We start from the raw sequence: 27,770 nt of genomic DNA on the forward strand, positions 1-27,770 counted from the left end.
TTTCCTCAACAAAATTCCAGCACCCAAGCCCACTCGCACCCTTGCCCTCCCTCCTTGAACCATCAGCAGACAGCGTCTTGTTTGTGTGGCTAGACCGACTCCTCTTCCTTCTCCATTTGGGTGGGCATCCGGGCAGGGCCAGATTCACTGAGGCGTATTCTTGCAGGTTGACAGATCCTCACAGAGGATCCTCAGGGATAGCAGCTTCAAGGTGTCTGGTGCCCACACCTAAAAGGCCAGTTGACTCATCTCCAGTGCAGCAGACGCCTCTCCGCTGGGGAGAAACAGCCCAGCTAGTAGAAAGATGGAGAACCAAGAAATTCTTTCCTTCCTCACCTATCATTGCCTGAGGACTTGAGGGGACTTGAGGGGTGGAGTGCAGAGCCTACTGAGAAGGTAGGAGGCTATGTCAGGTGTCATTTTAAATAAGAGGACTTTGGAAAATGAGTCAGAGGGACCAAGAATGGAAGTACAGAATGGTTAGTAGAGGTTGGCATGGTTGCAGAGTGGGAGAGCAGGGTAGATGTGGAGACATGTTGGGGACAGGATGTGGTGATGGGTTAGTGTGGGAGCGGTGTGGTCAGGGTGAAGGTGAGGGTGAGGGAGAAGGACATGTCCAGAAGGACTCTCAGATCCCCTGGTGTGGGCTGCCAAGTAGCTTTGTGCCATCTCTTCTCTTGGGAAAGCCTGGAGGAGGCCCGTGGTGACTGGCAGGTCAGAGTCCTACTGGGAATCTGTTCCAGGGGAGATGCTCAGGAGACTTCCAGGGGGTCTGTCATATAGACATTTGTTTAATAAATTAAAGAGAAACAGTTGGGAAACTGTTTGAAGCCACAGTTATGGGAGAGATCTTCTATCCTTTGGTGAGCGCGTGGGAAACCAGGGAGGGAAGGAGATGGAGAAGATTGGAGAGGAGAAGGCCAGAAAAGAGGGCTCCTGAGAGCAAGGAGCAAGAAAAATTAGAAGGGGGCTTTGCTAGGGGGGTGGGGGTGGGGGGTGCTCAGAGGTCAAGGAAGATGAAAGAACAAAATAGTGGCTCATGTTTGGCACTCAGTAAGTGTTCAATAAATGTGAGCCCCCCCCCCATTACTCTGTCTTTGGTTGCTCTCTTAATTCTGAATATCCCTAGGCCTTTTCCCTCAGATTGCAATATATAGAATGCAAGAAATAAGGAGTGAATGGCAGGACATGGTAGTGCACCTCTGTAATCCCAGCAGCTTGGGAGACTGAGGGAGCATCATAAGTTGGAGGCCAGCCTCCACAACTTAGTGAGGCCCTAAGCAACTCTGCAAGACCCTGTCTCAAAAAAAATAAAAATAAAAAGGGCTGGGGGTATGGTTTAGTGGTAAAGTGCCCATAGGTTCAATCCCGGGTGCCCCCTCACACCCACCCCCCCAAAAAAAAGGGAAGGAAGGAATGAAAGAATACACACGTGCAGAAATCAAACGAATGACAAGTGAAGTTTTTATTGGTGAGCCTCCAAAGTGGCACTCTGGCGGCCCAGGGCATTGATTTTTGACCTAGGGCTGGGCCACATGCAAGCTTCCTGGGAACCCATGGTCCCTGTCTAGCAGAGGGCCCTCGGGAAGCCTCTTTTCATGCTTGTCAGACATCCTGGCCTGAGCAGCGCCAAAATGGTCCCCCTGGCCACCCGGGCAGGGAGCCGCCTTCCCCAGCAGGTCGCTGGAATCCCTGTCGCCTTCTCTCCCCGAGCACTGTCGACTGCACTGTAATCACACAATTATGATGCCATTAAAATGTCACATTTGAAGAAATCCATATAAACAGAGCATTAACAACCCCTTGAAAATTGTAGTCTTTAGCACTAATGACCTACTTTCTCTACGCGCCGCGCCCTCCCGCCACCTCCGCTGCCTCTTTCCCCTGCCTGGATTCCAGAGGCAGGTGAGGAGCTGCCTGGAAAGCCTGATGTTGAATGTGCTGGGAGAGGCTCTTTAATGGCCAGGAGCAACCAGGCCAGGGAGGCGAAGGAGATGAGAAGATGGCAGCCTAAGCAGATCTGAGGTTCATGAAAGAGAGGGCTCCCGAGAGGACTGGGTCCCAGGGAAATCCAAGAGCCCAGTGGCATTGAGAAATTCAAGGCTTGGATTTATTCCATTGGCTTTGACTTCCTCACCCTGGGAAGAAGTGATGAACCCTGAGATATAGTGGTCAGTCGTGAAGCATGACAAAATAGCAGGAGGGACATGCCCTGTTCAGAAGTGGTGGCCAGAGAGCTTTGCTTCCCAGCTCCTGGGAGGGGAGGGTGAGGACTAAAGTGGGCAGAGAGGCAAGGGGGTGATAGGGGTTATGGTAGTGTGTGTGTGTGTGTGTGTGTGAGAGAGAGAGAGAGAGAGAGAGAGAGAGAGAGAGAGTGTTTTTTCATTTTGTGGCACTGGAGATTGGACTCAGGGTTGCTCTGCCACTGAGCTACATCCCCAGCCCCTTTTTATTTTGAGACAGAGTCTCACTAAATTGCTCAGGCTGTCCTCAAACTTGTGATCCTCCTGCCTCAGCCTCCCGACTCAATGGGATTATAGGTGTATACCACCGTGGCTGGTGGTTTGGGGTAGTTTTGACCTCATTGCTCAAAATATTGCCTTGGAAAATTATTCAGATGCTGAACTTTGTCTCTGGAATCTAATTTTAAAGCACTGAAGAAGCAGATTACCAAAAGGACTCTCCCAGTGAGTACGGTTGTGAAGTAAATCAGAAGCCAGAACAGGTCTGACAAAGTGATTCATCTCTTCCTGATGTGTTTGAAGCACATCTGGGTCCTGTACAGTACCAGGCTGGATGAAAGTTGAGGGTATGTCTGTCCCCTTCTGAAAAGCAACCTGCGGGCCACTGTGAAGAAAAAGAAGTTGAATGGGAGTGGGGGAGAGGTTTTAAATATCCCTCTAGCACTTAACACCCCTACAGCTATTCAGATGGACATGCAGACCTTGTCCAAAGCCCAAGGATGGTTGGTGACAAGCATGTCATTTGTGACGAGCAGTTATTGGTTCTTCCAAGGACAGCATTGTTTATATAAGCGAATATCATAAATTCCTTTTTGACAGTTCGTGTAAATGTCCTGGAAGAGTCTGCTGCTGTGCTGTGGAGATGGCATGTATTGGGGACAGGCTCATAAGGTTTTCAGTCCACTGCCATCATCACCTACCTGCACTGTCCCCAGCAGCACTCAATTTGCAGGCAGCCCATCCCCCTCCACATTCAGCAGGCTCACATGGTGTCTGGGAACTATGGGTCTGTTTTTGACATGAAAAGAGCCCCTTTCATTAAAAGCCAGCCAGCAGCCCTCCTGGAGTCCCCGGAGATAAAGTCGATTCAAAGTCATTGCTCCAACCCCACACCTACAGATTCAGCGGCTGACCTAGTTTCGAGGCAGCCAGAGGGCATCTGGATGTCACCTTATTTACTGAGCAGATAGGAAATGCTCGATGCTTTGGCCTTGCTGCACACGGTATCCCGGTATCTCAGGAGATCAGTCTTCCACCTCAGGGGCACAGAAGAGAGGGGAACAGCTTCTCCTCAGCTGAGAGTGGGAGGGTTTTCACTGAAGTCACCTTTGGGGAATGAGTGACAAGGACTTAGGGAACATTTGACTCTGAAACTCTCTTTCTAGCTGTATTCTGGTTGAGCACCTTTTGGCTTATGGATGAGGGAAGGAGTTTCTAGGCCGCCCTTGACCAGAGGGTGCAGAACTAAGCTTGTGGCCAGGGCCCCCCACTCAGCCTATCTTTGTCTCTACCTGGGCTGGGGCCTCGCTTCCCTGATGATCCTGGGTCTGCCAAGCCCTGGCCCAGAACGTGCATGGAGTCAACCTGCCCAGAATTAAACCCAACATCTACTTGCTGTGTTACCTTGAGCCACTCTAGCTCCCCAAACTTAGTTTCTTCTTCAGGAAAGTGAAATGTGGTAAATAATTAGGTTTGAGTTTTGAAGGAGTGACATTTTTAGGTGGAACCTGGCATGCAGTGAACCCAGTGAGCGCAGCAAAACGATCATTTTCTACAGTGGTCATTGCTATTTGGGGTGATTGTGTCCAGTGTGAGAAGTTCTTTTACTTGGGCTTCTCATAATTTCCCATCTTGTTATCTCCCAAGAAATAAAATCTTCTTTGCCTGAGAAGATGGAGATTTAAGGAAGCTTCAAATCCTGCTAGCCAATGCTCTTTGTGAGTTAACCTGGGCATCCTGGCCCCAGGGGAAGCAAAACCCAGGAGACGTGGAGAAGATCTACTGGGACTGACAAGGCTCAAAAAGAGGGCCAGAAAGTGAGCAGCTAACTCTGAGTTCAGGTTCCTGGGCCTTCTGGGTGCTCAGGGTCTCAGGCAGTTTTGGGCTTCTGATCCTGCCTGGTGTCTCCCCAGAATCACCCAGGACAGTTCCACCTCCTTGTGCATAAAAAGGGAGTCAGCACAGGGCTCCATTTCTGGCCTTCTAAACTGCGAATAACCTTACCAGTATGTATTACGGTTGTTAAAATAGATTCTTGTTTTCTCATTCGCCTGGCACTGTGCTTCCCGCCCCGTGTTTGAGATGGAGACTTGGGGTAGAGAAAAGACCTCCCAGCTGCAGGAAGCATCGGTGTTGATAATGACCCATCCCTATAGCCAGACTGTAAGGTGAAGAAGCATCTAGTCGCCTGTGGATGCTGTCAGGGACCCCATTCTCTGCCACAGGGAAGGCAGAAGCAGCTCAACATAAATTGGCTGAATGTAAATTGCATTTTCCCTCTATTAGCATTCAGCCTCCAAAATAAATAATAGTGACCACAGTCATGTTGACGATAATAATATGTTACATATGCATTATGTCTTACCAAGCAATTTTTCATACCTTATCTCACTTCTGAGATCTGATTGGAGCTCATAAAACCAGACCGGAGGAAGATTAGTGTTGCCCTTGGGATGGAGTGAGACACTGAGTGCAAGAGTTTGAAAAGACAGGCTAGGCAAATTAAAGGATCATCCCTGGGGCCCTGCTTCCCCCTCTTGGCTCACCTCCACTCCTCTCCTGCGCCCCACCCCCAACACACACACTCTTGCTGCTGCTTTTCTGTCTACAAGAATTGGATTGAAATGAACAAGGGACCCTTGAAGGAGAAAAGAAGTCACAAAAGCACAAGGCTTGCTATGATTCATTTCCCATTTATTTGATACTTCCCCTTTTGGTGTTTCTTGACCCTTTTCCATTTATTCCATTACTGTCATAATCTGGTGGCCTGCAGTCAAAATCAGCCCATGGGCACATTTTGTTTGGCCCAAAGGGAGGTTTAAAGCAAGGTAACTAACTAGGCAGGTATTGTGCAGTACCTACCAGATACCTCCGCTCTCACATTTCCACTCACAGGCACCCGAGGCCTACTCATTGTGGCTCCCCTAGATACCCTGGTTCACTAGGGCCCCTTGAAAATTGTTTGGCCCCATAGCTATTTCTTGCAGCTTAAGAGTTTTCTGATGATGCCTGATGATATTTCCTGGCCCTGTACAGCAAGCTAAGGGGACAGATGTACAACTCTTAGAGAGGGTTCATCTATCATCAAGAAATCCAAGTCTGGTTTTCACTGTTTTTATTGTTGTTGTTTGTTTGTTTGTTTTGTTGTTTCTCTTCTAGAAGTGTTTTTTTGGAAAGGTGGGCCTCTAACCAAGTGCTGGAGGCCACTCTGACTTTGTTGTTGGGCTACACTGGAAGGGTTTGGCCTCCCTCTCTGGTACCTCTGCCCCTCGGAGGTGGCTGACACATCACCCCGTAGATACACAATGAGGTGACCCTGTGCCCAGGATAGCTCAGCTGTGCACACCAGAAATGGCATGTCTCAGTGTCCAGCTCTGTTCAGCTGGAAGCTGCCCTTCCAGAGCCACTTCCAGCTCTTCCCCTACATCCAGTCCCTCCTTTTGGGCTCTTCTGGGTGCTGGTTCCTATTGTTAGCCATGCTCTCCTCTAGCACGGGCCTTCTCTGTGCCACTATTGGGTCTACTAAACCCCCCTTTTCCCCTGCCGCATGAGGATACTTGTCCCTGCTGCTCTTGACCTCCTGCTCTCTGGGTACCGGAGCTGGAGAACACTGACTTCTTCTGCTGTTCCAGTCCCTGACCACAAAGGGATGAAGAAATAAACAGCACGGGCAAGGCCAGCTCTCTCCCAATTCATCAGCAATTGGGATATATTCTTCAGGCAAGTGACAAGCGCTTCCATAAAGGAGCTGCGGGTCTAGTCTTTGGTGGTGGGATTTCGGGATGTTGATGGGCAGAAGCAGGCCCATCAGCAGTGGGGCTCACGCGTCCTGACACGTGCCTGGAGCTGGCCGGCCCTCTTCCCCTGCCATGCTGACTTCCATTTCCCCTGGCACCTCCCTCTCATGCTAATTAGTAAGCAAATTAATCTCCATATAAGGTCTTCATTGTGTGAGGTTTCTTTTTTTCTATTCCAAAAACAAAACCTGGGCTTTCGTCCATTCAGCTAATCATATTATATTTCACAGTTGGAATTTTCAGGCAATTATAATAATTATCGGAACTTTTTCTTCTTCCAGAACGCTCGAAGCTCCCCCCAAAGTTGTATCTGCACGTGGCACTCAAACGAGATGTGGGTGGTGAGTGCAGACCAGAGGGCAGCGTGGGGAAGACAGAGGGAGGCCGAGGTCACTCTTGCCCTCAGAGACTAAATGAGATGAAAATCAAAGGAAGAAAAGCCCAGCATGAGAGAGGGGTCTAGGCTTGGTGTCCCAACCTGCAGACGCCTCAGGGGCTCAGAGGCCCCACAGAGGGGCAAAACCCAGCAGATCCATTTTCTAGCACCTGAGTGTTAAGTTAGGAAATTGGAAAAAAGGACAGGAGGGGGGAGAAGAAGAGTAAACTCATCCCTGTTGAATGATATGCTATCTCATCTGGTCTGAGAAATAGCTCTTTCCTCCTCTATTGTATGTCCATTCTATCTATCAAACCCTTTAAGGAGTGACGCTCCTATAATTAATACCAACCATTAAACTACAACATTGAAGGAGCAATTGTCTAATTCCGAGGAAAATTTAAATTTATGACCAGCACCCGAGATAAAAATGAACACTAAAGAAAAGGAGAGAAAACCCTGCAGAAGATAAATAGAAAGCCAAGTGGGATATTGACTTGATCCTTCTCCAGTGCAGGGTAATTTGGCTTCTAAAGTGAGTTAGATCATAATAAATTAAATTTAGATTTCTGCACATCAGTTAAATAACTCCCAAGACAGAATTCCAGTGAGAAGAGGGGGTGATAATACATGGAGGAAATATTAAAATAAAGATCTGATCTAATAATCCATAATTGATGTGCTGTCCCTCGTGAAGGGAAAGGATTTTCCAGCTCTTTCCTTTGTTAGGAGCCCAGGTGGGTGAAGGGCTGGTTGCCCCTCCTTTGTTGGAGTTTGTCCTGCCCATTGGGGGAGTCTGTTACCAACAGTCATTCTTTCCCAGAGCATCCCCTGTAGGTAGGATTTACTCTAGCAGGTTAGAGCCGTGTGGGACCATTTGTACTCCCTCCCTGTGCTGACTGCCCTTGCTGACTGGATAAAAGTACAGGGGTGAGCAGATCATTAGGTACTTTTTGAGACTAACTGGAAGGAGGGCAAAATGGTCCTGTGGTTATACGGTAACATCTGGTGTGATGGAAGGGACACATTTTAAAGTCAAAGTCTTGGGTGATAATTTCGTATTGATGTGCTCTTGAGGAAATTCCTCTGTTTTCCCCAGACTCAGTTCTTTCATCTGTGAAGTGGGAACAATATGACTAGCTCACCCACTTTCTAAGGGTAATGATGATAAGACATCCAAGTGAAGATGAGCTGCAGATTGTAAACATTTCTTTTTGGCCTGGGTGGTATTGACTTCCGATTGTTGTACTTTTCATTTTTAAAATTTCTGTTTGGTTCGTCTTTGAATCCGTCTGGCCATTTCTACAGTCGTATTTTGTTCTCTGTCTGATAATTTCTGTATTTGAAGCCCTTGGATGATGTCGATTTTTTATCGTTTCCACTGATTCTTGCCTGTAGTGACTTGTTCCCTTGTGCATCTGATAATTTTTTATTGTGAGTTCATCTTTTATTGACCTTCATGGGAGTCTTGGAGCCTAATTGGGGATGCTTTTCTCCAGATAGGATTTATATTTGCTTCTTCCAAGAGTCAGGGGTACAACCCATCTGGACCATTCCATTCTTTTCTTGAGGTCCTAAGTTTAACTTGTCCAATTTTGGGGGAGTCAGGGACCTAACTTCTCAATGACCTTCCCCCCCCCCAGGGAAGACTCACATTTTGTCTTTGCTTTTCATTCAACTACCCCAACTGTAATTGCAGCACCCTATATTTTCTCTGGCTTTGCATGTTGAAGATTTTCCTTCTGGAAAGCCCTACAATACATCAAAAACTATGCTTATTGTACCGTATCTAGGTTCTAGTTGTAGGTTGGCATGAGGATCCCTGTGGGTATCTGGTCTTCTGGGAGCTCATGGAAATCAGGAGCACACTGGGTGGTACTGGGGATGCAGTGGCTGTGGTCCTGGCAGCAGCTTGGATGTGTGCAGATGAGAGCTCAGCCACACAGTTGGCTTAGAAACTGCATCTGTAAGAAAGACAAGCTTCGTGACAGACACCTGGCTGTTGTGTGAACTTGGGAATACACGCCTCAGTTTCCTCATTTGAAAATTGGGAATAGAGTTTGCTGTTGTATTATAGATTTATGGGGGTTTTAAATAAATTTCAAACTCCCCCCCCCCACTACTTCCCTCTGAGGTTCTGACAAGGGGACCTTTAGTAGTTAGTTTTATGTGTCAATTTGGCTAGGTCATAGTGCCCAGATATTTGATCAAACATTATTCTGGATGTTTTCCTGAGAGTATATTTTGGATGACCTTAACGTGTAAATAGGTAGACTTTGAGTAAATCAGATCACCCTCCATCATGTGAGTGGAACTTGTCCAACCAGTTGAAAGCCTTAGGAGTTGTACAAGGACTGACCTTCCCCCAAGCAGAAAGATATTCCACCAGTGGGGACTGCCGTCCGTCTCAGACTCCAAGTTTCAATTGTGTAAGCCAATACCTTAAAATAAATCTATTTCTCTTTCTTCCCCCATCTTTCCTCTCCATACACACACACACACACTCACACACACATATACCACACACACACACCACACACATGCACGCATGCACACACACACACCCTATTGGTTTTGTTTTGCTGGAGAACCCTGACCAATACAGGAATACACTCAATAATCAGCAAGTGGGAAACAACATTAATCTTCTTAATGTCATTCCTTCAGGCCAGTGAGCCACCCTCCAATGGCCAACGTCAGACTTCTGGTAAAAGCTGCATTGGACAATGTGGAGTTGCCTGAGAATGAAGTTGGGCCTCCTGTTTCTCCATTTTGAATCTAGACTGAAGAACCAGCACACCCAGGGGTGCCTCTAGGTGTGACCATGGAGCAGATCCCAAACGTACTCATCCAAACACCTGGGTGAGACAGGAGGCTTGCTTCTGGAAGTGGTGTGCACTTCCTGTGTGGGCATGAGCAGAGCAGTCCTGCCCATCAGATAGGCACGTGCAGCCCCTGCTGGTGAGGTTAGTCTTGCCCTCCCTGGAGAGGGGAGGCCAGGGCTGTGGGGAGCCCCTGATGGTGTTTCAGTGATCAGGTTACCAGTGCCAGAGACGGGGGAGCCCCTTGTGCACTGACCTCCGTGCCAGACTTCACCAGGCTTTATTTTGCCTTACGTGGAAACGTGATGGGGTGGGGGTGGGCAGAGGAGGATTCTTGCTATGAAAATAAAATATGGTATAATAAGTGCTCAGTGAATGGGGGCATTACCATAGGCACAGCATGTTCATGGGACAGCTCCTATGAAAACTTGATGTGAAAGTTAGCTTTCATGGTGGGTGATGTCCCCTTCCTGCACCATGCGGTCCAGTCCCTTGCTGAACCCATCTGACTTCAGTAGGTATAGAACAGCGTGAGCCTCTGGTGCACTTTTTACCCTCATAGTTTGTTCCTGTCTGTGGCCTTGGGGGGCCTGCTGGAGGATTAATTAAATCAGCGCTTTCATCCTTCCCTAGCTGGCAGCTTGGGCAAGCTGACCCCTGCCCACCCTGCACAAAGGGGTTGTGTGAGGGGTGTGTGACAAGGTATGTGTCAGCTTCTGTGTAAAATTTAGAATGTCATTATTTTAAACACACCTTCACCATCGTTTAATATATTCAGGTATCACTGTAGGAAAGCCCAGCTCCCAGCACAACTGACACCCCTCCAGGGGTCTCAGTGCAGCGAACTGTAAAGGGACTCTGCACATGTGACATCCTGAGGGGACAGTCCCCTGCAAGGACGCCTGCTACTGACTGTTCGTGCGATTTCCCTTGCCAGGCTGGCTGCTGCTCCGGCTTTCTGGGGCCAGAATTCCAGCTGTTCTCATAGCAACTTCTCTAAGAGGCAGACCCTGCAGAGATGCCCGGGATGCTCTGCTTCCTGTGGGTGGTAAGAGCCAGGCTGAGCCAGCAACCACGGCCTGGTGCCATCTTGGCCCTGGGTCTCTGTTTGATATGAATCAAGAGTAAGGGCTGGGATGAGACTAAGAGGTGGTTACACCTCCTCTTCCTGTCCCCTCATGTTGTCATGGGTGCCTGCCCTTCCACCTGATTCTCCAACAGATGGAAGGAACCATCCAGTGGCACCCAGGAAGGCTCTGCTGTAAGGCTCAGGTTAGGTGACTGCAGCCAATGATCGACTGGTCTCATTGAGGGACTTCTCTTCCCTCCACTCCCACTCCACACATGTGGCTAGAGACATTTTCTCCGGGGCCTACTTCCTGAGACCTAGCTTCATTCCAGATTTTTTTTTTTCTTCATCATGTCCTCTTTGTGATCCCTGTTCCAGCCTTCCCCTCCTGAGCTAACCATGCCCTGAGCAGAGTCTCTGTCTCTGGACCGCCTGCCTGTGCTGGTTAATTTTATACGAGGCTCAACCTGACTGGGCCACAGGGTGCCCAGTCATTTGGTCAAGCTGTATTCTGAAGGAGTCTGTAAGGGTGTTTCTGAATGAGATTAACATTTGGGTTGTAGATTGAATAAAGCAGATTGCCCTTCCATTGTGTGTGTGTGTGCACGCGTGCATGTGGGGGCCCGAACATCCAGTCCACTGAAGAAGGCCCCATAGAACAACAAAATTAAGAGGAAACTCCTCACCCAGCGTAATGGTGATCCCAAAGATTTGGGAGGCTGAAGCAGGAGGATTGCAAGTTTGAGAACAGCCTGGACAACTTAGCAAGACCTATCTCAAATGAAAATTTAAAAGGGCAGGGATGTAGCGAAATGGTAGACATTCCCCCCCCCCCCCCCGTTCAATCCTCAGTGCAAAAACAAAAAAAAAAAAGAGGGAACTTCTGCTTGACTGCCTTTGAGCCGGGATGGTTTTTTCCACCTAGGGCTTGAACTGAAACACCAGCTCAGCTCTTCCCGTGTCTCCAGTCTGACCACCGCAGGTCTTGGAATTTGTCAGCCTCTATAATCCTTAGCCAGATCCTTATAATCCTCCTACGTAAACTTACACAAACGTGTGAATGTACACACACACCTTATTGCTTGGACTCTGTTAGCCTAGAGGACTCTAACATACTGTCTTTTACCTGGCTTGTTGCTACACACTTATTTACCCCTCCTATTGTCCCTTACACAAAGTAAAACCCCTTCTCACCCTTCAAGATCTAATTTATTTGACACATCATCCAGAGCTGTCCCTGTAGCCCTCAATCCTCTGTGCTTTCACAGCGTGCCATGAAGCTTATGTGGTTAACTCCCTTTGTGTGATAGCATAGGGTCTCTATGGTATCTCTGCCACCTTGCAACCCCCTTGAGGGCAAGGGCCCTCCTCTCCACCTCCCTACTCCTTGGCTTAAAGCAATTTAAGGGATCACAACTTACTTGGAGAATTGCAATGAATTAAGCTGGAAATGAGCCAGTGGGAGACAGTTCCACGGCCCTTCCCAGGAAGATGAGATGTCAAGGTCACCCTGGGGAGATGTTCCAACCATAGGTGACAGCTGTCAGACTCTGACAATGCATAGCACAGGCCTGGGGTTTCACACGCCCACTTAAATTCTCCCTAGCATGTTCTGGAGCAGCAGTATCACAGGACATTAATAAAATCAATTATTGGATAAAAATCACTGGTTTCCAGAGCTTCATCTTGTGCTATTAGCAGGAGAATGCTGTTTCAAAAAGAGATAACAAAGAGGGAGGGAGAGAGATCAATTACTGGATAAGATCGCGGGTGCCCAAGATGAACGTGCAGAGTGGTGTGGCCCCTCTTACCTGCCACAGCTGCCACATGCCTGCACCACTGTTGGCTGAGCCTGTCCTGGGCCTTCCCACTCAGGTTCCCAGGTGCAGGAAGCACACCCTGCTCTGTGATGGGATGCAGCTTTCTGCTCCCTTAAGACTCGGGCAGCATGAGACACTTGCATGACGATTTGGGTCAGTGACACATAAATGAGCGGCTCCATCTCAGTGACGATGCCAGCCCCAGGCCACCAGCCCTCCTGTACCAAGTCAGAACCCCATCAATAAGTTCTTCCTAGAGACACAGCATTCATGGTGCAGATGAACCTGAAAGGTCCCAGGTCCTTTTAGATACAGACTGTTCTCCCCAGGGGCAAAAGTAGTAACATCCCTTGGGAAATAGCATCCAAATGTAAGCATCTCTCTTGCCCAGCCAGGAAGTCCAGCCCTGCTGGTGGAGAATCTCTGTAGGTCACAGAGCTGGTGAGTCAGAGGGTGGGAACCAGACATCCTGAACTCTGGTGGGAGGCAGCCCCTTGTCTCCAAGGCTGGAGGGGCCCAGGAGGCTGTTCTATGCCTTGGATTGCACCATTTTGGTAATGTGCAACCGCACACAGCCCAGTCACCTACCTATCTTTCCTGCTCAGAGGGTTATGGTGAGTATGATGTGAGATCATGAAAACAGAAGCCATCTGACACCTTCTAAAGTGGTGTGTCCACGTCCATATACAGTGAGGATCATTACTCACTCTACCATTTTGATGCTTCCTAAAAACAGTCACAGATTCTTGGGTTGCCCAAAGAAAGGACCTGTCACATGATGAGGACACACTGTTATAGGTGGGTCCCCTTCTTTCTGTCACCACCTTTCCTGTGGCAGGGGAGGAGAGAATGGTGGTCATTGTGTACCTGCTCTGTGCCAGCCATTGTGCCAGGTGTTCTCAGATTGCCCTGGAGAGATGGCCTCTGGGGTCAGGACGCCAGAATGTCCCAACGCTCCCAATTGTGGGATCTTGGCCAGGCACTTACCTGTCTCAGCCGTCTCCTCTGTATGATGGGAATCTGAGCCATGTCCATCTCAGATGCAATGAGGATGACATGAGATGAGGTGAGTCAGGGTCCCAGGACAGTGCTAGGTGTGTATCGCTCACTAACTGGTGGCAGCCATTCTTGTCCTGTTTGTTCTTGTTGCTGGTGGGTTTATTAATATTCTGTCTCCGGCCTCACCTTTGAGCCCAGCGTTGCTGAAACCACCCTGATCTCCATGGTTGGGTGCTGAGAGATAGACAGGGGGCTCGTGGAGGGCAGGGAGCCACTCTTACAGACTTTCTGTCCTTGTCACACAGCCTTCCGATGCTGACTGGGAAGACCTATGGGAGCAGTTTGATGAGCGGCGGTATCTGAATGCCAAAAAGTGGCGTGTTGGCGAAGATCCCTATAAGCTCCATGCTTTCAACCAGAGGGAGAGCGAGCGGATCTCCAGCAATCGGGCCGTCCCGGACACTCGTCATCTGAGGTGCTTCTGCTTCTCCTAGGCCATTACCCCCACCCCTCACTGCAGTCAGGTCAGATCAGCAACAGGCTTGATTTGGGGGCCCACTGTGTATGCTGCCCAGTGCCACCAGCTGGGGCATTTGCTGCTGGTTGGACACTAAGGGTTCATGATGTCTGTGCAGCTATTGCCGTGAGCCACCCCTAGGTCCCCCACTTTCTACCACGAGGTTGGGGGTGTGTGCCTACCCCCACCCTAGGTGACACTTGTCCTGAATTCATGGAGACTATAAATGCATGACTGTATATTTTTCCCTGAGAGATTCCCAGAGCCTGGCCTGCCTTTCAGAGTGGGAGACAGCAGGATGGACATACCCATGGAAGTCAAGCTGGAGTCTCTCCTGTCACTGGGGGAGGCCCTTCCTGAGATTGCACATTTGCCATGTGATAAGAGAAGCTAAGGGACTTCTCCACGTGCCATTGGTTCTGTCCTCAGCAGAGGGGCCCACTCACCCAGCTTCCCTCTTGCTACCTCTTGATCGGGCCACCCCTTCATCAGGTGACAGTGATCAGGTGTGGCACTATGCAGAAAGCTTTGTTTCTCAACAAAAAAGAGACTTTGTGGAGATGCTTGATCTCAGGACTAACCATTCCTGGTGTCATGGCAGCCCTTCTGCTTCCTGAGGGGGCTTGAGCAAGCAAGCCAGGCCTAACTCCAGTCCTCTCTTCTGGGCTTCCTGGCCTCTGCCCTGGGAGTCCAGAGGTGTCATAGACCTGTGTGGACGCATTTCCTCTCTGTTGCAAGTCACAGACTTTGTGCCAAATAGCAAGCTGCCCTCTGAGGATGGAGTTTGAAGGCAGTGTTGACCAAGAGGCTGTAGTACTGGCCTTGGATTCTTAGCTTCCTATATTTGTTTGGGTCTTTGGGTACCTACATATATAAAATTGGGGTTTATGCACAGGGAAGAAAGAATTTCCATGACTTATGAAACTAGTTACTTTGGTCGTTCTTAAATTGGCACTGGGTAAAGGCTTGTGGACTCAGTTTCCTTGATGAGTTTGCACAACTCAGAAACTTTATCTCACATGGCGTGTATTCATGGAGCCACGGGGCCAGTTCTTGGTAATCACCACTATTCCCAGAAGGAGCCAGAATCTTGATTTCCCTGTGAATGTATTAAGGGAGATGAACTCGATATTCTGGCTTCTTCTAACCCAGACAGTTTGCAAATTTAACTCTCCCCTCAAGGTACTATGAAACCTTCCTTAGGAGCAGCGCATGGCATCCCCTATAGCAGAATTCCCATGACGTGGGGCTGGGGTTGTGGCTCAGCGGTAGAGCACTCTCCTAGCACATGCAAGGCCCTGGGTTCAAGTCTCAGCACCACATAAAAATAAATAAAATAAAGGTATTGGAAACTACAACTAAAAAATAAATATTAAAAAAAAAAAAAAGAATTCCCATGACGTGGGCCATACCACTTCCATTCTGCGGGCCTGATATCAAGTCGGAGCCCTAAATTCCTATTTAAATTCCTCAGAACTTATCTTGCTTCTTGGTAACTGTGAGAATTTTATTTAAATATCAAAGTTATTGTATTTCCCTGAGCAAAAATTATGTAAAAGAGACCAAGGAAGAGGGAGGACTGAGAAGCCCCCTGGGTGTCATGCAAGTAGTTTGTCCCTTGTCCTAAATCCAGATACAGAGGCCCTCGGAGGGACAAAAGGAGGCCTCCTAGCCAGGAAAGCTGCTGATGCATCAGGACAAGAGCCCTTCAAGAGACACTTGGGACTGGTCCCACCTGCAGGAAGTAGGCACCATGAATTCACCATGCAGGCGCACCTGGGGGTACTCAGAGCGGGACTGATTTCCACACTGCCACTCATCTCTGATCTGAGAGTGAGAAAAGGGCATTTTTGCAAGGGCTGGAGTATGCTGTGGTAGGTGATAAAGAACTGAGCCTGTCCCCAGGAGTCCAGCTCACCAGCCTTGCTCTGGGCTCTGCACCTCACCCAGCGGACACTCCATCTGTTAAGGAGCTGTGTTCTGGAAATGCTGCGAAGAGGGAAGAGAGGATTTGGGCAGAATTTAGGCACCCTTTGGGAAGACAGAAAAGGAACTTGTATCAGCCATATGTCTGCCTCAGGGCAACAACCTTGCCCTGTAGGAGCCAGGATTGTTACTTGAGAATTTTGGGTTTATAGAACTTACTCTGAGTATGCAGGAAGAAGAAGGGACAGGGGTTGAGCTAACTTGGGGTTACCGAATACTAACAGCGCCAGGATAGAACTGGAGAGTCATCAATGGGATCGGCTCTCCTGGGGTCGGGTTTGGTAGAGTGCACCCCCTGCTGGTGTCACCCATAGTGATGACAACTTCAGAGGCTACCAGCAAAGCCTTTCTTTCCTCAGATGGGCCCTAGCTAGAGGACCTTTCTCTTCCTGCCCTTGCTACTCAGGGACACTAGCTGAGGTTGGAGTCCCTAATCCCTCCCTGATTCCAGCCTCCCTGTTGTACCCTGAGTTCTTCCTGAGGCAGCACCTGAGGTTTTCCTGCCTGGGCTAATGGAGCCCTGGGGCTCATTTTTGGACCCTGCCATGGCTCTGACCAGCCGTGTTTCCTGGGGACTAACAGCCTGCAGATCAGGGATTCTCAACAGCAGCACTACTAACATTTTGGCTTAGATAATACTTTGTTGTGCGTGTGTCCTGTGCATTGTAGGATTTGAGCACAATCTCTGGTCTCTACTTCCTAGCATACCCTCTCCCAAGTTGTGACAATCAGAAACACATTCAGACATTGCCATGTGTCCCCTGGGGGACAAAATTGCAGTAAAGATAACTACTGTAAATCTGACTCTGCTTTTCACCTTGATTCTCCAAAACTGAACATAAATATGTATTACCAACCCCATCACCAGCAAGATAATGGGGCAAACCTCCTCAAAGCAGAATTTACTCAGAGGTTCAGGACAGGGACTCCAGGCTCAGACTGTCCTGTTTTAAGTCCAAGCTGAACGAACTTGAAGAGGTTGTCTAGCATCTCTGTACCTCAATTTCCTCTTTTGACAAACAAAGATAAAATTAACAATAATGATCCTGCCTAATTTGGATTTTGTAGGGATCAAATAAAAAATACGTGGTAAAGACTGACCTACTCCAAAGTAAATAATTCAGAAAATTTCAGCATGTTGCAACCAGACCCCAAATTAAAGAAGCACCAATATCCCAAGAACCAGGAAGAGGCATTATTAATAAGATCATTGAGTCGTTATGCATGGCAGTGGGAGCAGGGAGAACAGACGTGGGCTTCAAGGTCAGGCTCAATGCCAGAGAAATGGGAGCGAGTGGAATCAAACCCCTGCAGTGTAGAGTGTTGTTCATAAGCATTGGCCTCAGAAGTTCTCAGTCCAGGCTCCTTACAAGAGGCACTTGGGGAGCTTTTTTAAAGTGCTGATACCCAGACTCCAATCAGCTGAAGTATGTCCTTTCTAAGCTCCACAAGTGACTCTAATGAGCTGCGAGGTTGAGGACCACTGCTCTAGGTAAGTGCTTCTCAAACTTAAATAGGCAAACAAACAGATCCTCTGCGGATCTTGTCTCAGTCTGATTCAGTAGCTCTGGGTTGGGACCCTAGATTCTGCATTTATAAAAAGCTCCCAGCGATACCAGTGCCCCAGGTCTGTGGATCAGACTCTGAATGGTGAGGGCTTAGAACAATGGTTCTCAAAGTTGCAGAATAGCAGCAGAGGCGTGGCATGGGAGCTTATTAGAATGCACATTCTTAGGTTTCACCCAGAATTCTCAGTGGATGCATCTCAGCAATATGATTATTAGCAAGCACTACCAGTGAGCTGATTCTGAGGCTCCCTCATTAGAAACCACAGAGCATGGGCTTACCTTTGTGGCTTGCTTTTGTGGCCCACATGAAGTCCATGGGTGGAATGGTTCTGCTGAAAGGCCCAGGGTTTGAGTAGAGAGTAGAGCCCTGATTAAGGCCACCTATCTGCCATGTGCTGTAGCTCTCTCCCTCTGTCTAGGTAATGTGGCTTCAGTCTCTCCCCTGTGGAGACTTTGACCTCTTGGGCTCCTTCTTGTTCCTCCCTCTTCTCCCATTTCCTTCATCCACAGGATCCATGTCCTGCCATTCTCCTGGCATTTGGCATCACCTCTACCAAGAACCTGCTAAAGCAGGGCCACCCCTGAGCCCAGGTCCATAGGCCCACACTGGGCTTCTGGCTTCTTCATGGGATTCAATCCCATTGATACAGGCTTTCTTCCCCTGGGCCATTTTGTGTTCCCATCATGCCTTGCAGCTAAAGTCCTGCTGAGTATGATATCCACCAGTCACCGGCTGCCCTCTAGGGTAACATGCTGAGCATCCACTACAGTGCCTGGCATGGGATAGGATTTAATTATTTTTTGAACAAATGGAAGAGTAAGATTGGAAAGACCATCGGCCACTCTCTGCCACCTGCCTTACATCCACATAGAGAGGAGAAGAGGGGCTCAAAGAAGCTCTCATCTCATTATCCTTTGACCCTCAGGGGCCTCATAAGAGGAATCAAGAGAGCAGACACAGAGTTAAAGGAAAAAGGCTTTTTCTCTTAAAGAGTTCTCATTACTGAAAGGAGAAGAGTGAAGGAACAGCATGTGGGAGGGGTCCGAGCTTATTAAATTTGCTTCAAATTTTCTTACCACAGTAATTGGATTCTGATTTATAGGAAGCGTTTGGACAGCGCCTGAAACAGAGAACTATTAGCCGAGCATTAGAGCAGGCGCTGCCAGGAGGGCGGATGTGGGGCAAATTGCTTAGGAATCCGAAGGTGCCATGTGACGGGGAGGGGAGGAAGGCTGTGGAAGTTTTCACCCGACAGGCCTCCGTGCTGATCGCATCGCCAAATGTATTGGCGCTGTCCTGGCATCCGGGGTCAAGAGAAGCCCAGGGGCTTCATTCTGTGCATGCAATAGAACAGTTACCTTTCCCCTGCTTCTGGAGTGCGCCTGCGGCAGGCAGTCTGCTTTATCCAGAATGTGGGAGGCCTGAGGCGAGGATCGCAAGATCACACTGGGGCAGGCTTGGACTCCCCCTTCTCAGGGTGTCCAGGGCCCAGGGGGTGGGTGGTGGGTGATGTGACATCCAGTATGGTTACAAAGCAAGTTTCTACAGCCTCAAATGGAAGCTGGTCCCCTCCTCATTCACACTGCTGAGCTAACACCCTTCCCACGCCCCTAGCCTACTCCTTACATCCGTTTTCCAAGATTTTCATAATCCCAAGGCTGGAAATGGCTTCTATTTTTTTGTTGTTGTTGTTGTTGTTGTTGTTGTTCTGGAGATTGAACCCAGGGTGCTTGACCATTGAGCCACATCCCCAGTCCCCTCCTCTCTCCCCTTTTAAGATTTTATTTAGAGACAGGGTTGCTGAGGCTGGCTATGAACTCGTGGTCCTCCTGCCTCAGCCTTCCCAGCCACTGGAACCAGGCCCTTCGACATGCATGTCCTGGCTTGGTCTCATTCCCAGCACAGGCTGGGTGAGAGGAGTGGCGACGAGGGAACCCGAGTGGCCTTTAGAACGTCCCAGCTCCTCTCATCTGTAAAGTGGGCTATTGGTCCAGATAACCTCAAAGATTTATCATTCTGTGAGTTGCCACACAGATGTGGATTGATGTGTCCCTCTGTGGTTGGTCTTCTCAGTGCAGATATGTACACATGTGTTCCCATTCCGGTCCCACCTCCACTGAACAGAAAAATGAGGCACCCTGATTTCAACCCCTCACTCCCCCATACCAATGATCAGTTTCCACATCACTGCCCTGGTCCTGTGAATGAATAAAATGCACCTACATATGTCATATGGGGGGGGGGTGGTACGTAGTAGCCATGTAGAACGGTGTCAGCGTCAAGAAGAGCAACTTCTAGCTGGGGCGAGGTCCTCATAAAGCAGTGACTGCTCTGACATACAGTCCTCCTTTTCTAGTCCTCCCGCCCTGACCCCATCACCAAGTACTGGTGACAACAGTTGGGTTTGCCATCATCCCAGTAGCACATAAAATATCTGGCAAACAAGAAGCCATCAGATGGAGACTCAAGCAGGGGGAAATATTTCGATCAAGCCAATGTATATTTTTGCTGTTGCCTAGCAATGCGTATTATAGGGTTGCTTGGATGGCAGGGGAGCAGGTGACAGGGTGGACATGGCCTTTGAGCTGTGGGCTGCACCGAGGTAACGCCGGGGAAGCTTCATTAGGTCACCTCCCCGGCCTGGCTGGGTCTGCCTGCTCCCTTGGGCACCTTCTCCCTGCCGCGGTCCAGTGTGGTGCTAAATGATTCGAACAGTGGGGCGCCCACTGCCTGCCTGGAGGGAAAATTCCACACTTGGATACATCTCACCAGAAAGACATTTTTCCTTTGCTCCTTTTCATCCCAGGAAATGAAGGGGCTGTGGCCCGGGCTCCCAACGCGCTTCTCCCTCCTTGTATTTACTCGGTTGGAATGACTGCCAAAGATCATCATCATTTCTCTCCCTGTGCTCGTCACTTAACAGTAGTAGGATAAAAATCTTTACGGCTAGAACGGCTGAGCGTAAAAAATGCTCATATTCCCTGAGAGTCAAGGCTATTCCACTAGCTCAGCACAGCGTAGTGATTCCGCATCAAGGCCGAGGGGAGGGAAGGGGAAACCCATCACAGACACTTAGCTTTTGCAAACAAGTTATCCCCATCTGCTACTTTCTGGTCCCTCCAGTGCGCCATTTTTCAATGCAGGATGTAAACCCATTGAAAGTGGCTCTGAGTATGCTTCACTGAGGAGCATCGCAGAGTTCAGGTTGCCCTGGGGGAGGACGGGAACAGCAAATTCAAAACATCCTTGAAGTGGCTTTGCAGTAGCCCCGGTCAGGGGAGCTTGGCAGCTGTTTGCACTTCCCCCTACAGGACTTCTGGATCATTCTCTGCAGGTGAGATAGAAAGACCTGCCCTGGCCTGCGATGGAAGGTGCCTCTGGGTCAGGGTTCCTCTTCATTCCCGGTGGCCTGATTCCTTGAACACCGAGCCTGCTGGCCTCTTCTGCATTTGCCTGCTCTGAGTTTCAGGGAGATTTCTCAAGGGGCAACCCCTTAGCCTTCAACCCCTCAGCCTTCCCCACCTGTGGAGGAAAATTCATCTGGACACACTGCCTTAGCCAATTTGTTTTCTTGCATCTTGTTTTCTATGGAATTCCACCAATTTTGGCCTTGGGTATCTCATTTATTTATTCATCTGCTCATTCATTCATTCAGTGAACACATTTACTGGGCATTTTCCACACTCCAAGGTCTATGTGGGGAATTGGCCCCCATCCCCTAAGAGCCTGTTGGTCTAATAGGAGAAATCCACGTGGGACAGATTCCTGATGCTCAGATGTGGATTGCATCAAGTCCCTACCCCCTTGACTCTGGTATTGATGCACTGACTTCTTGCTCACAGTGACCAGACACCCATCCCCCATTCTGGCCCAGGTTGTGGTGTGGCTGTTTCTATCTTGGTTGTGGAGCCAAGTGCAGGAGCTGGAAGCTTTCCTGAGAAGACAACAGCATGGCATAGGCTGGCCTGTGCAGGAGAAGGATTTACATGTGGACAGGAAGCTGAGGCCTTTTGAAGGAGATGGCACTTGGGCAAAAATTAGGACAGACATGTTAGAGTTTAGGATTTTACCAGGTGGTAGGCATTCCATGTGGGGAGAAGGACATAAGAAAATGTCAGGAAGTGGTAGAACCACAGTGAATTTTAGGAACTGGTAGAATTTACCTGGGAGTATGGGGTGATGGAGGGGAGGAGTGGGAAAGAACATTCTAGAAGGGAAACTCCGGGACATGTTTGGCCAAGTCTTGACTTCAGGATGAGGGGCTTAGATGAACTCAGTAAATGTTGCAATACCCTGGCTTTCATGCTGCCATTGCCTCATTGCCATAGCAACATGGGAGATGCCCTGAGCAGCAGCTCCCCGTCCAGCATCACCTATGGGGTCTAATTACAGGGGAGAGGAGACCGTCGTGGGACCAAACAAAATAAGGCCAGGCAGCAGTGGTACTCCCTCCCTCAAAGGGCAGCAGTACCAAACCAAGCTTGGACTGACTTGGGGTCGACCCCAGGGGTAGAGTAGGCCATGGAGACCCCAGCCTCCACAGTGAGACTCTAGCTCTTACACTGAAGAGTTTGTTCCCAGTAGGGTGGGAGAGGTGAGAAGGAAGAACTGTGCTGGAGAAGAAGGATCTGTCAGGGAGCAGAAAAAGGGGTCTGTTCTTCCCCCCGATCCAGTTGCTGGGTTTGGGGACTAAGCACAGGGTAGGCTGCAGAAACCTGGGCATGACAGCAAGACTAGAGATGAACCACTCACCTCGGTGGGAAGACTCAGGTTCAGGGAGGTTAGGGGTTTGTCCAAGTTCACAGCTAATCAATGCTTCGCTGAAACCCAAATTCAAGTTCAGATTCTAAGTCCATGTATTTTTTTCCCTTCTATCACAAATATAAAACCACCTTTATGCCCAGGTTCCCTGAGATAGAGAGAGGGAGGAAGTGTGTGTGTTTGACTTATACTTTGGAAAGCAAGGAAAATAGATGATAACACGAGGATCCTGGGTTTCCCAGTTTTGATAGTTTGATAATTAATGACATTTTAGTTTTCTCTAAAAGCACAAAAATGGCATTTTAGTCATCTAATGGAATAAAGAGTGTCATCTGGCTGGATGTGATGGCACACACCTATAATCCTTGCAACTTGGGAGGCTGAAGCAGGAGGATCACAAGTTCAAGGCCTGTCTAGGCCGGCAAGACCCTGTCTCAAAATAAATAAGAAGGGCTGGGGATGTAGCTCAGCAGCAAAGCACACCTGAATTCAATCCCCAGTAGCAATAGAAGACTGTCATCTTGTCTTCTGGGACAAATCCTAATGGAGCAACCAGAGAAAACCTCGTGTGGCTTTGAAAGGTACCAAGTGGCACTGGTTCTGGAGACAGACTCCCCTTCTTTCTCCCTGAGTTTTGGCCTCCCTCATTTCACATTGTCTGCAGAATGAAGCAAAGGACAAGAAGTGTGGAAAGAGATGTAGACATATGTTCAGTGCCAGAATGAAAAACGGAATGGGATTAAATATTTGTCATGAGGAATCCATTCTACAAATTATTGAGTTGAAGGCTATTCAGGATGTATCAGTGGAAAGGTACACTGAAAATTTACTCTCATGAGATGTAGATTCTCCACGTGAGTAAATTCCCCAGTTGGATGTTTAGGACCTACCTTACTGCCCTCCCCAGGCTACTTGGTACATCCCCACCTTGTGGACTATTTCCCACAGCAGGCATGTTCCCTGGGGCCACCCTTGAAAATATGTCCTGGCCCTTGAGCTCGGGGGTTTAGTAACAATGAAAATCTGCACCCCAGGGTACTCTCTTTAATGCTGCATGGAGTCAGGAAGACAGTATTGATGAGTTTGATGGTGGCTCTCTCCTCTTTTCATAGATTGCATTGAATCTTTCCAGTTCCACGACTTTCAAAATCTTCCTACAAGATTAAAATTTGCCCCAAGACCAAAATGTCTCTTCATCTTAAGTAAATTTTGTAGTGAAGTATAATACATTCAGAAAGGACACACTTCTTACGTGTGCATCTTGAAGAATTTTTCCAAAGAGAATACACCCATGTTTCTTTTTCCACAATCAAGAAAAAGAACATAAGCCTTTGCTAGAGGCCATTCTGTGCCCTGCCCCATTGGTATCCACCTGCGTAATACTATCTTGGCTTCAAATGGTATAGATTAATGTTGCTTGTTTTTGAATTTTATACAAATGAGATTACACATTATATTCTGTGTGTCAGACATTCCTTGACATTAAGGTATATGAAGTTCAGCCACATTTTGCAAGACATATGGTTGGTTCATTTTGATTGCTGCCTATTGTTCCTTTGTATGGGTATATTACATTTGATATTTCTGTTCAACTATTAGCTCTTATTTGGGGTTTCTCCATTTGGAGCTCTTAGGAATAGAGTTCTGTGATTAATCTTTCACTTGTCTTTTGGTGACATGTGCATGTATTTCTGTGGGGTGTATTCCTAGAATCTTTCAGAAACACTGTTCCACATTTCACGAAGTGGTTGTGCAGAGTTCCAGTTGCTCCATCTAGGTTGTCTATCACTTGCTATTGTCTGAGTCTTCTATTGTAGCCTTGCTGGAAGCTGAGTCATGGTATCTTGTTGTGTTCTACACCTGCCAGGTCCTGGCGAACCCTTTTTCATCAGCCTGTTGGCCAGCCTCATGCCTAATTAAGTGTTTTGTCCTTTCTCTTTCCATCTGTCTACGCCCTTTGCCCCAGAACCAGACACCAAGCCTGGCTCTTAGTCCCTCAGCAGCCTACTTCTCTTCTGGTTATTGTTGGCATGTTTTCCAACGTTTTTGAGGCAGTGTAATAAGATTAAGGGAGAAAAATTACTGGGCTGAGCACCAGGAGGCCTAGGTCTTCCTAGGATAACACCCAACAACCCTGTTAGCTCCCTGGTGTCTACTTGGGCACCTGTAATAGGTCAGAGATAAACATTAAGATGACTTCCAGCTCTATCTGCTGGTTTGTACACACTTCCACCAGTAAGAACATGTGGGCACTGGCTTAGGAGAGGAATCAGGCTGGATGAACCATATAGTAAGTCCTTAGAATAAGACTGTTCCTTCCTTGTATATGTGTAGGACTTTAGGAAGTGCTTTCCCATCTCTTTCTCATGATGTTCCAGTAATCTTTTGGGTGAAGGGTCATTGCCATTTCAAGGAAGGATACTGAGGCTCAGGCAAGGGAACTGGTTGACTGAAGTAGAACTTGATCTTCTACCTCTGTGAGCTTTGAGGCAAAACATCTCTGCCACTTTGCTCAAATTCCCTAGACTTCATTTCTTTATCTGTAAAATGGGGACAATGATGGTAGCCAGAGGGAGGTGAGATGATTCATGTCAAATGCTGAGCACAGTCTTTAACCTCTAGTAAGCACCCAGTGACAGTCAGCTGTGCCTGTGAGAAGTCAAATTAGTTTCACATTAGGACCACAATGGGCATGGGGCCCGTTGATCTTCCTGCCACTTCACTGATATGGGTAGAAGGGGCAGGTCTGGAGGTGAGAATGGGGTGATGGGGGCCCCTGAGTTTGGGAGGGTCCTGGTTCAGCACCCACTGCTCACCTCTGAGCCGGGTACTGTGGCTCCTGCAGGGTGCCCTGAGCTGAGAACAAGGCCGGGTGGTTGGAGGGTGTGTGGGACCAGGCAGGCCTCAAACGGCTTTTGGCGCTGAGCCTTCCACTTGCCTGAATGTCAAACTTACTTTAGAACTGGAAAGCAAAATAAGTGACGAGGCAATTGTGACACCATGTCTGGTGAAGTTTGCACTTGAAAGATACTGAGGATAGAAGCCAAGGCCAGCCGGAGGAGTGATTTAGGGCCCAGGGCCAGCAAGTACAAAATGGGTTTGACAGGAGATGAAAAGAGCAGGAGAGGAGATGACAGCTGTGGGTGGGAGACGCGGTGAAGAGGAGGCCCCCGAGCCCGCCATGGTGACAGACAGTGGGATGGCGCGAGGAGGACCACGTGAGGCCTGTGGTGGCTGGAAAACCAACTGAGGAGCGCATATGTGACAAGTGGAGGGAGGGCCCTGCAGGGTCCCCATCACTGGGCCAGCGAGGGACCTTCTGTGTTGGCAAGGGTGAGGTCTGTGAGTGTCCTGTCCCTGGACATTATACTGTGTCCCTGTTGACTGAAGCTTTATTGTAGCTAAAATGCTCTTACCTCTGACCTTGACCGACCCTTGCAAGAGCCCTGAAGCTGCCAGAGCAGACATGCTTCTCTGCACTCCTGCAGCCCCTCCTCCCTGTCTCTCCTCTGTCCATCATGTAGGTGCTTCCTCTGCTCCTTACCCCAAACCTCACGGAGCCTGCCTGGGCCACCTTTCTAGACAGCCGCTTCCTGTTTGCCCAACACCTGCTCCATCCCAGGCAGGCCCCCCCCATTCATTCCCCTTTTGACCCAAGCCCAGGTCTGTGTAGTCCTCTCCCTGTCACCCTCCTGTTGTTCTGTCTGCATCCTGGATCCTGTGGGTCTCTATGCTGGCAGCTGAGCTCTGCCCTTCCCTCCTGCCTAGGGGACGGTGGCAGCCCCCACAGCCCTCCTGGTTGGCTGTGTGCCAGCTACATGCCATGCTCGCACCCCAGCCACCTCCTGGTAGACACCCTTCTAATGTAGATACCCTTCACCTGCGGTTGGCTCAGGGGCCTGACTTGTCTATACCCCACCCAGAAGCAAGCCAGGTTTGCTCCCCAAGTGTCCTATGTACCCCAAGACTTGGGACCTCCTTTATTCTCTGTGGTCTGTTTTAGGTGCTCCTTCATCTTTCAGGAATCTAAGCGAAGGGGCCCCTTTTCAGAAACATGCCTGTCCCCTTGGCCTGAGTCGGCACCTGCTCTGTACCCTGATGTCTCCTCTAAGCAGCACGCATCTCACTGTGTTGTGAGCACAGTTTACCTGCTGTCTCCTCCCACACCTCGAGTGACATGGGGCAGGGACACTGACTACCTGTGTCCCCAAAGCTGAGCACACTGCCTGCCACTCAGACACCATTCATTGCTATCAGCTCAGTGAATGGAGGCCCAGAAAGCACCTTCCCGGATTCATTCTTGAGTTATCTATTGAAAACAATGTTGGAGCGCATAGGAATGGGAATGAATCCTCAGAACAGAGGAGAAAATCAAATCACGGGAAATTTAAAGCCACCTTCACTCCTCAAAGAATTCTTGTGTTCGCTCATAAATCCAGGACCATAATCGGCAAACACTTATTGATCATCCTCTGCCCCTGACGTGTGGTAGGCACCTTATATATGTGCTCTCGGGTAAGCCTCACAACTTTGCTATGATCCTGGTTTTAGAGATGAGGAAATTGACTCCAGTAGGTTGAGTAACTGGCCCCTCGGGGTGTCAAATGGTAGGAAAGTGTCCCAGCCCACAGGAAGGCAGATCTACCTCGGAAGATGGACGGCTTTGTGGAGAGTAGAACAGGAGCACCAGGCAGTCCCCGGGAAGTGTAATGGAGGGAGATCCAGAAGGGAGGGCAGCAGGACCAACCGGAGAGGTTTGTCAAGCCCTGAAGGTGAGGGGGTCTTGTGGGGAAAGCAGGCTTGGGAGAGATGAAAGTGAGAGCAAAAGCAGATGGAAGAGGCAGATTCAGGGGCCAGGTTGACTCAGCAGGGGGGTGACTGCCAGAAAAAGTAGGAGCCTGTGCTTTTCACCCTCTCCTAAGACCTTTGAAGGGCACACTGTTGGGAGTCCCTGAAGAAGAGGTGCCAGACACTTGGCCCTCAAGCAGACCACTGCTGAGCTGGAGGTGTCACGTCGGGCCCCTCCTGGAGTCACCTGCTACACATCTGATCTCAGCTTCTTCTGTGTAAGGAAGTTGCCCCCTCACTTCCCAGAGGGAAGAGTGACTCTGCCCTGAGCCTTCATCTGCAAAGCCTGGGAAGCAGCATGAAATCGTGCCAGGGATCAAGAAGAGAAGTCACTCTTAAGCAAGTGAGAGATCCTCAGCCGCCCCATGATTTTTCGACTTTCCAGAAATCTCCAGCAGGCTACCAGTTTTCAAAACACACAATGGAGAGAAAGGACGACATGAATAGGGTTTGAGAGAGTCGGGGAATCTAGATGGTCCTGAAGGGCACAGACCGGGGGCCAGGCCACTGCTTGAACGCTGAGGCTCTGCTGCTCACGGACTCCGACCCGCAGCCCCCTCCACGAGGACAGGAGGCTTCACAGCACCCACCTCAGAGGAGTATTGTGCAGATTTAGCACTCTGGGAAAAATACCTGAGACAGAGTGAGGATTCAATAAGTGTTATCTATTATTACTGTTGTGATTCAAGCCGGGGCTAAAATAAGACATGAAGGAGCCGTGGTCCCAGATGCTGAGGAATCTTT

At 49.0% G+C, this 27,770-nt stretch overlaps 1 protein-coding gene across 1 annotated transcript in view; it reads left to right on the forward strand.

Moving 5' to 3' along the window:
• GALNT14 (polypeptide N-acetylgalactosaminyltransferase 14) overlaps positions 1 to 27,770 on the forward strand; it is a gene marked incomplete at its 3' end in the record, with an annotated part of 200,068 nt that overhangs the window by 110,221 nt on the left and 62,077 nt on the right. Inside the window, exon 2 of the mRNA XM_081265376.1 lies at positions 13,651 to 13,820. Coding sequence (XP_081121502.1) covers positions 13,651 to 13,820 — 170 coding nt within the window. The remainder of the gene's footprint in view (positions 1 to 13,650; positions 13,821 to 27,770) is intronic.

This window comes from Spermophilus citellus, assembly GCF_964194105.1.
Source record: "Spermophilus citellus genome assembly, chromosome: 13".
NCBI classification, from domain to species: Eukaryota; Metazoa; Chordata; class Mammalia; order Rodentia; family Sciuridae; genus Spermophilus; species Spermophilus citellus.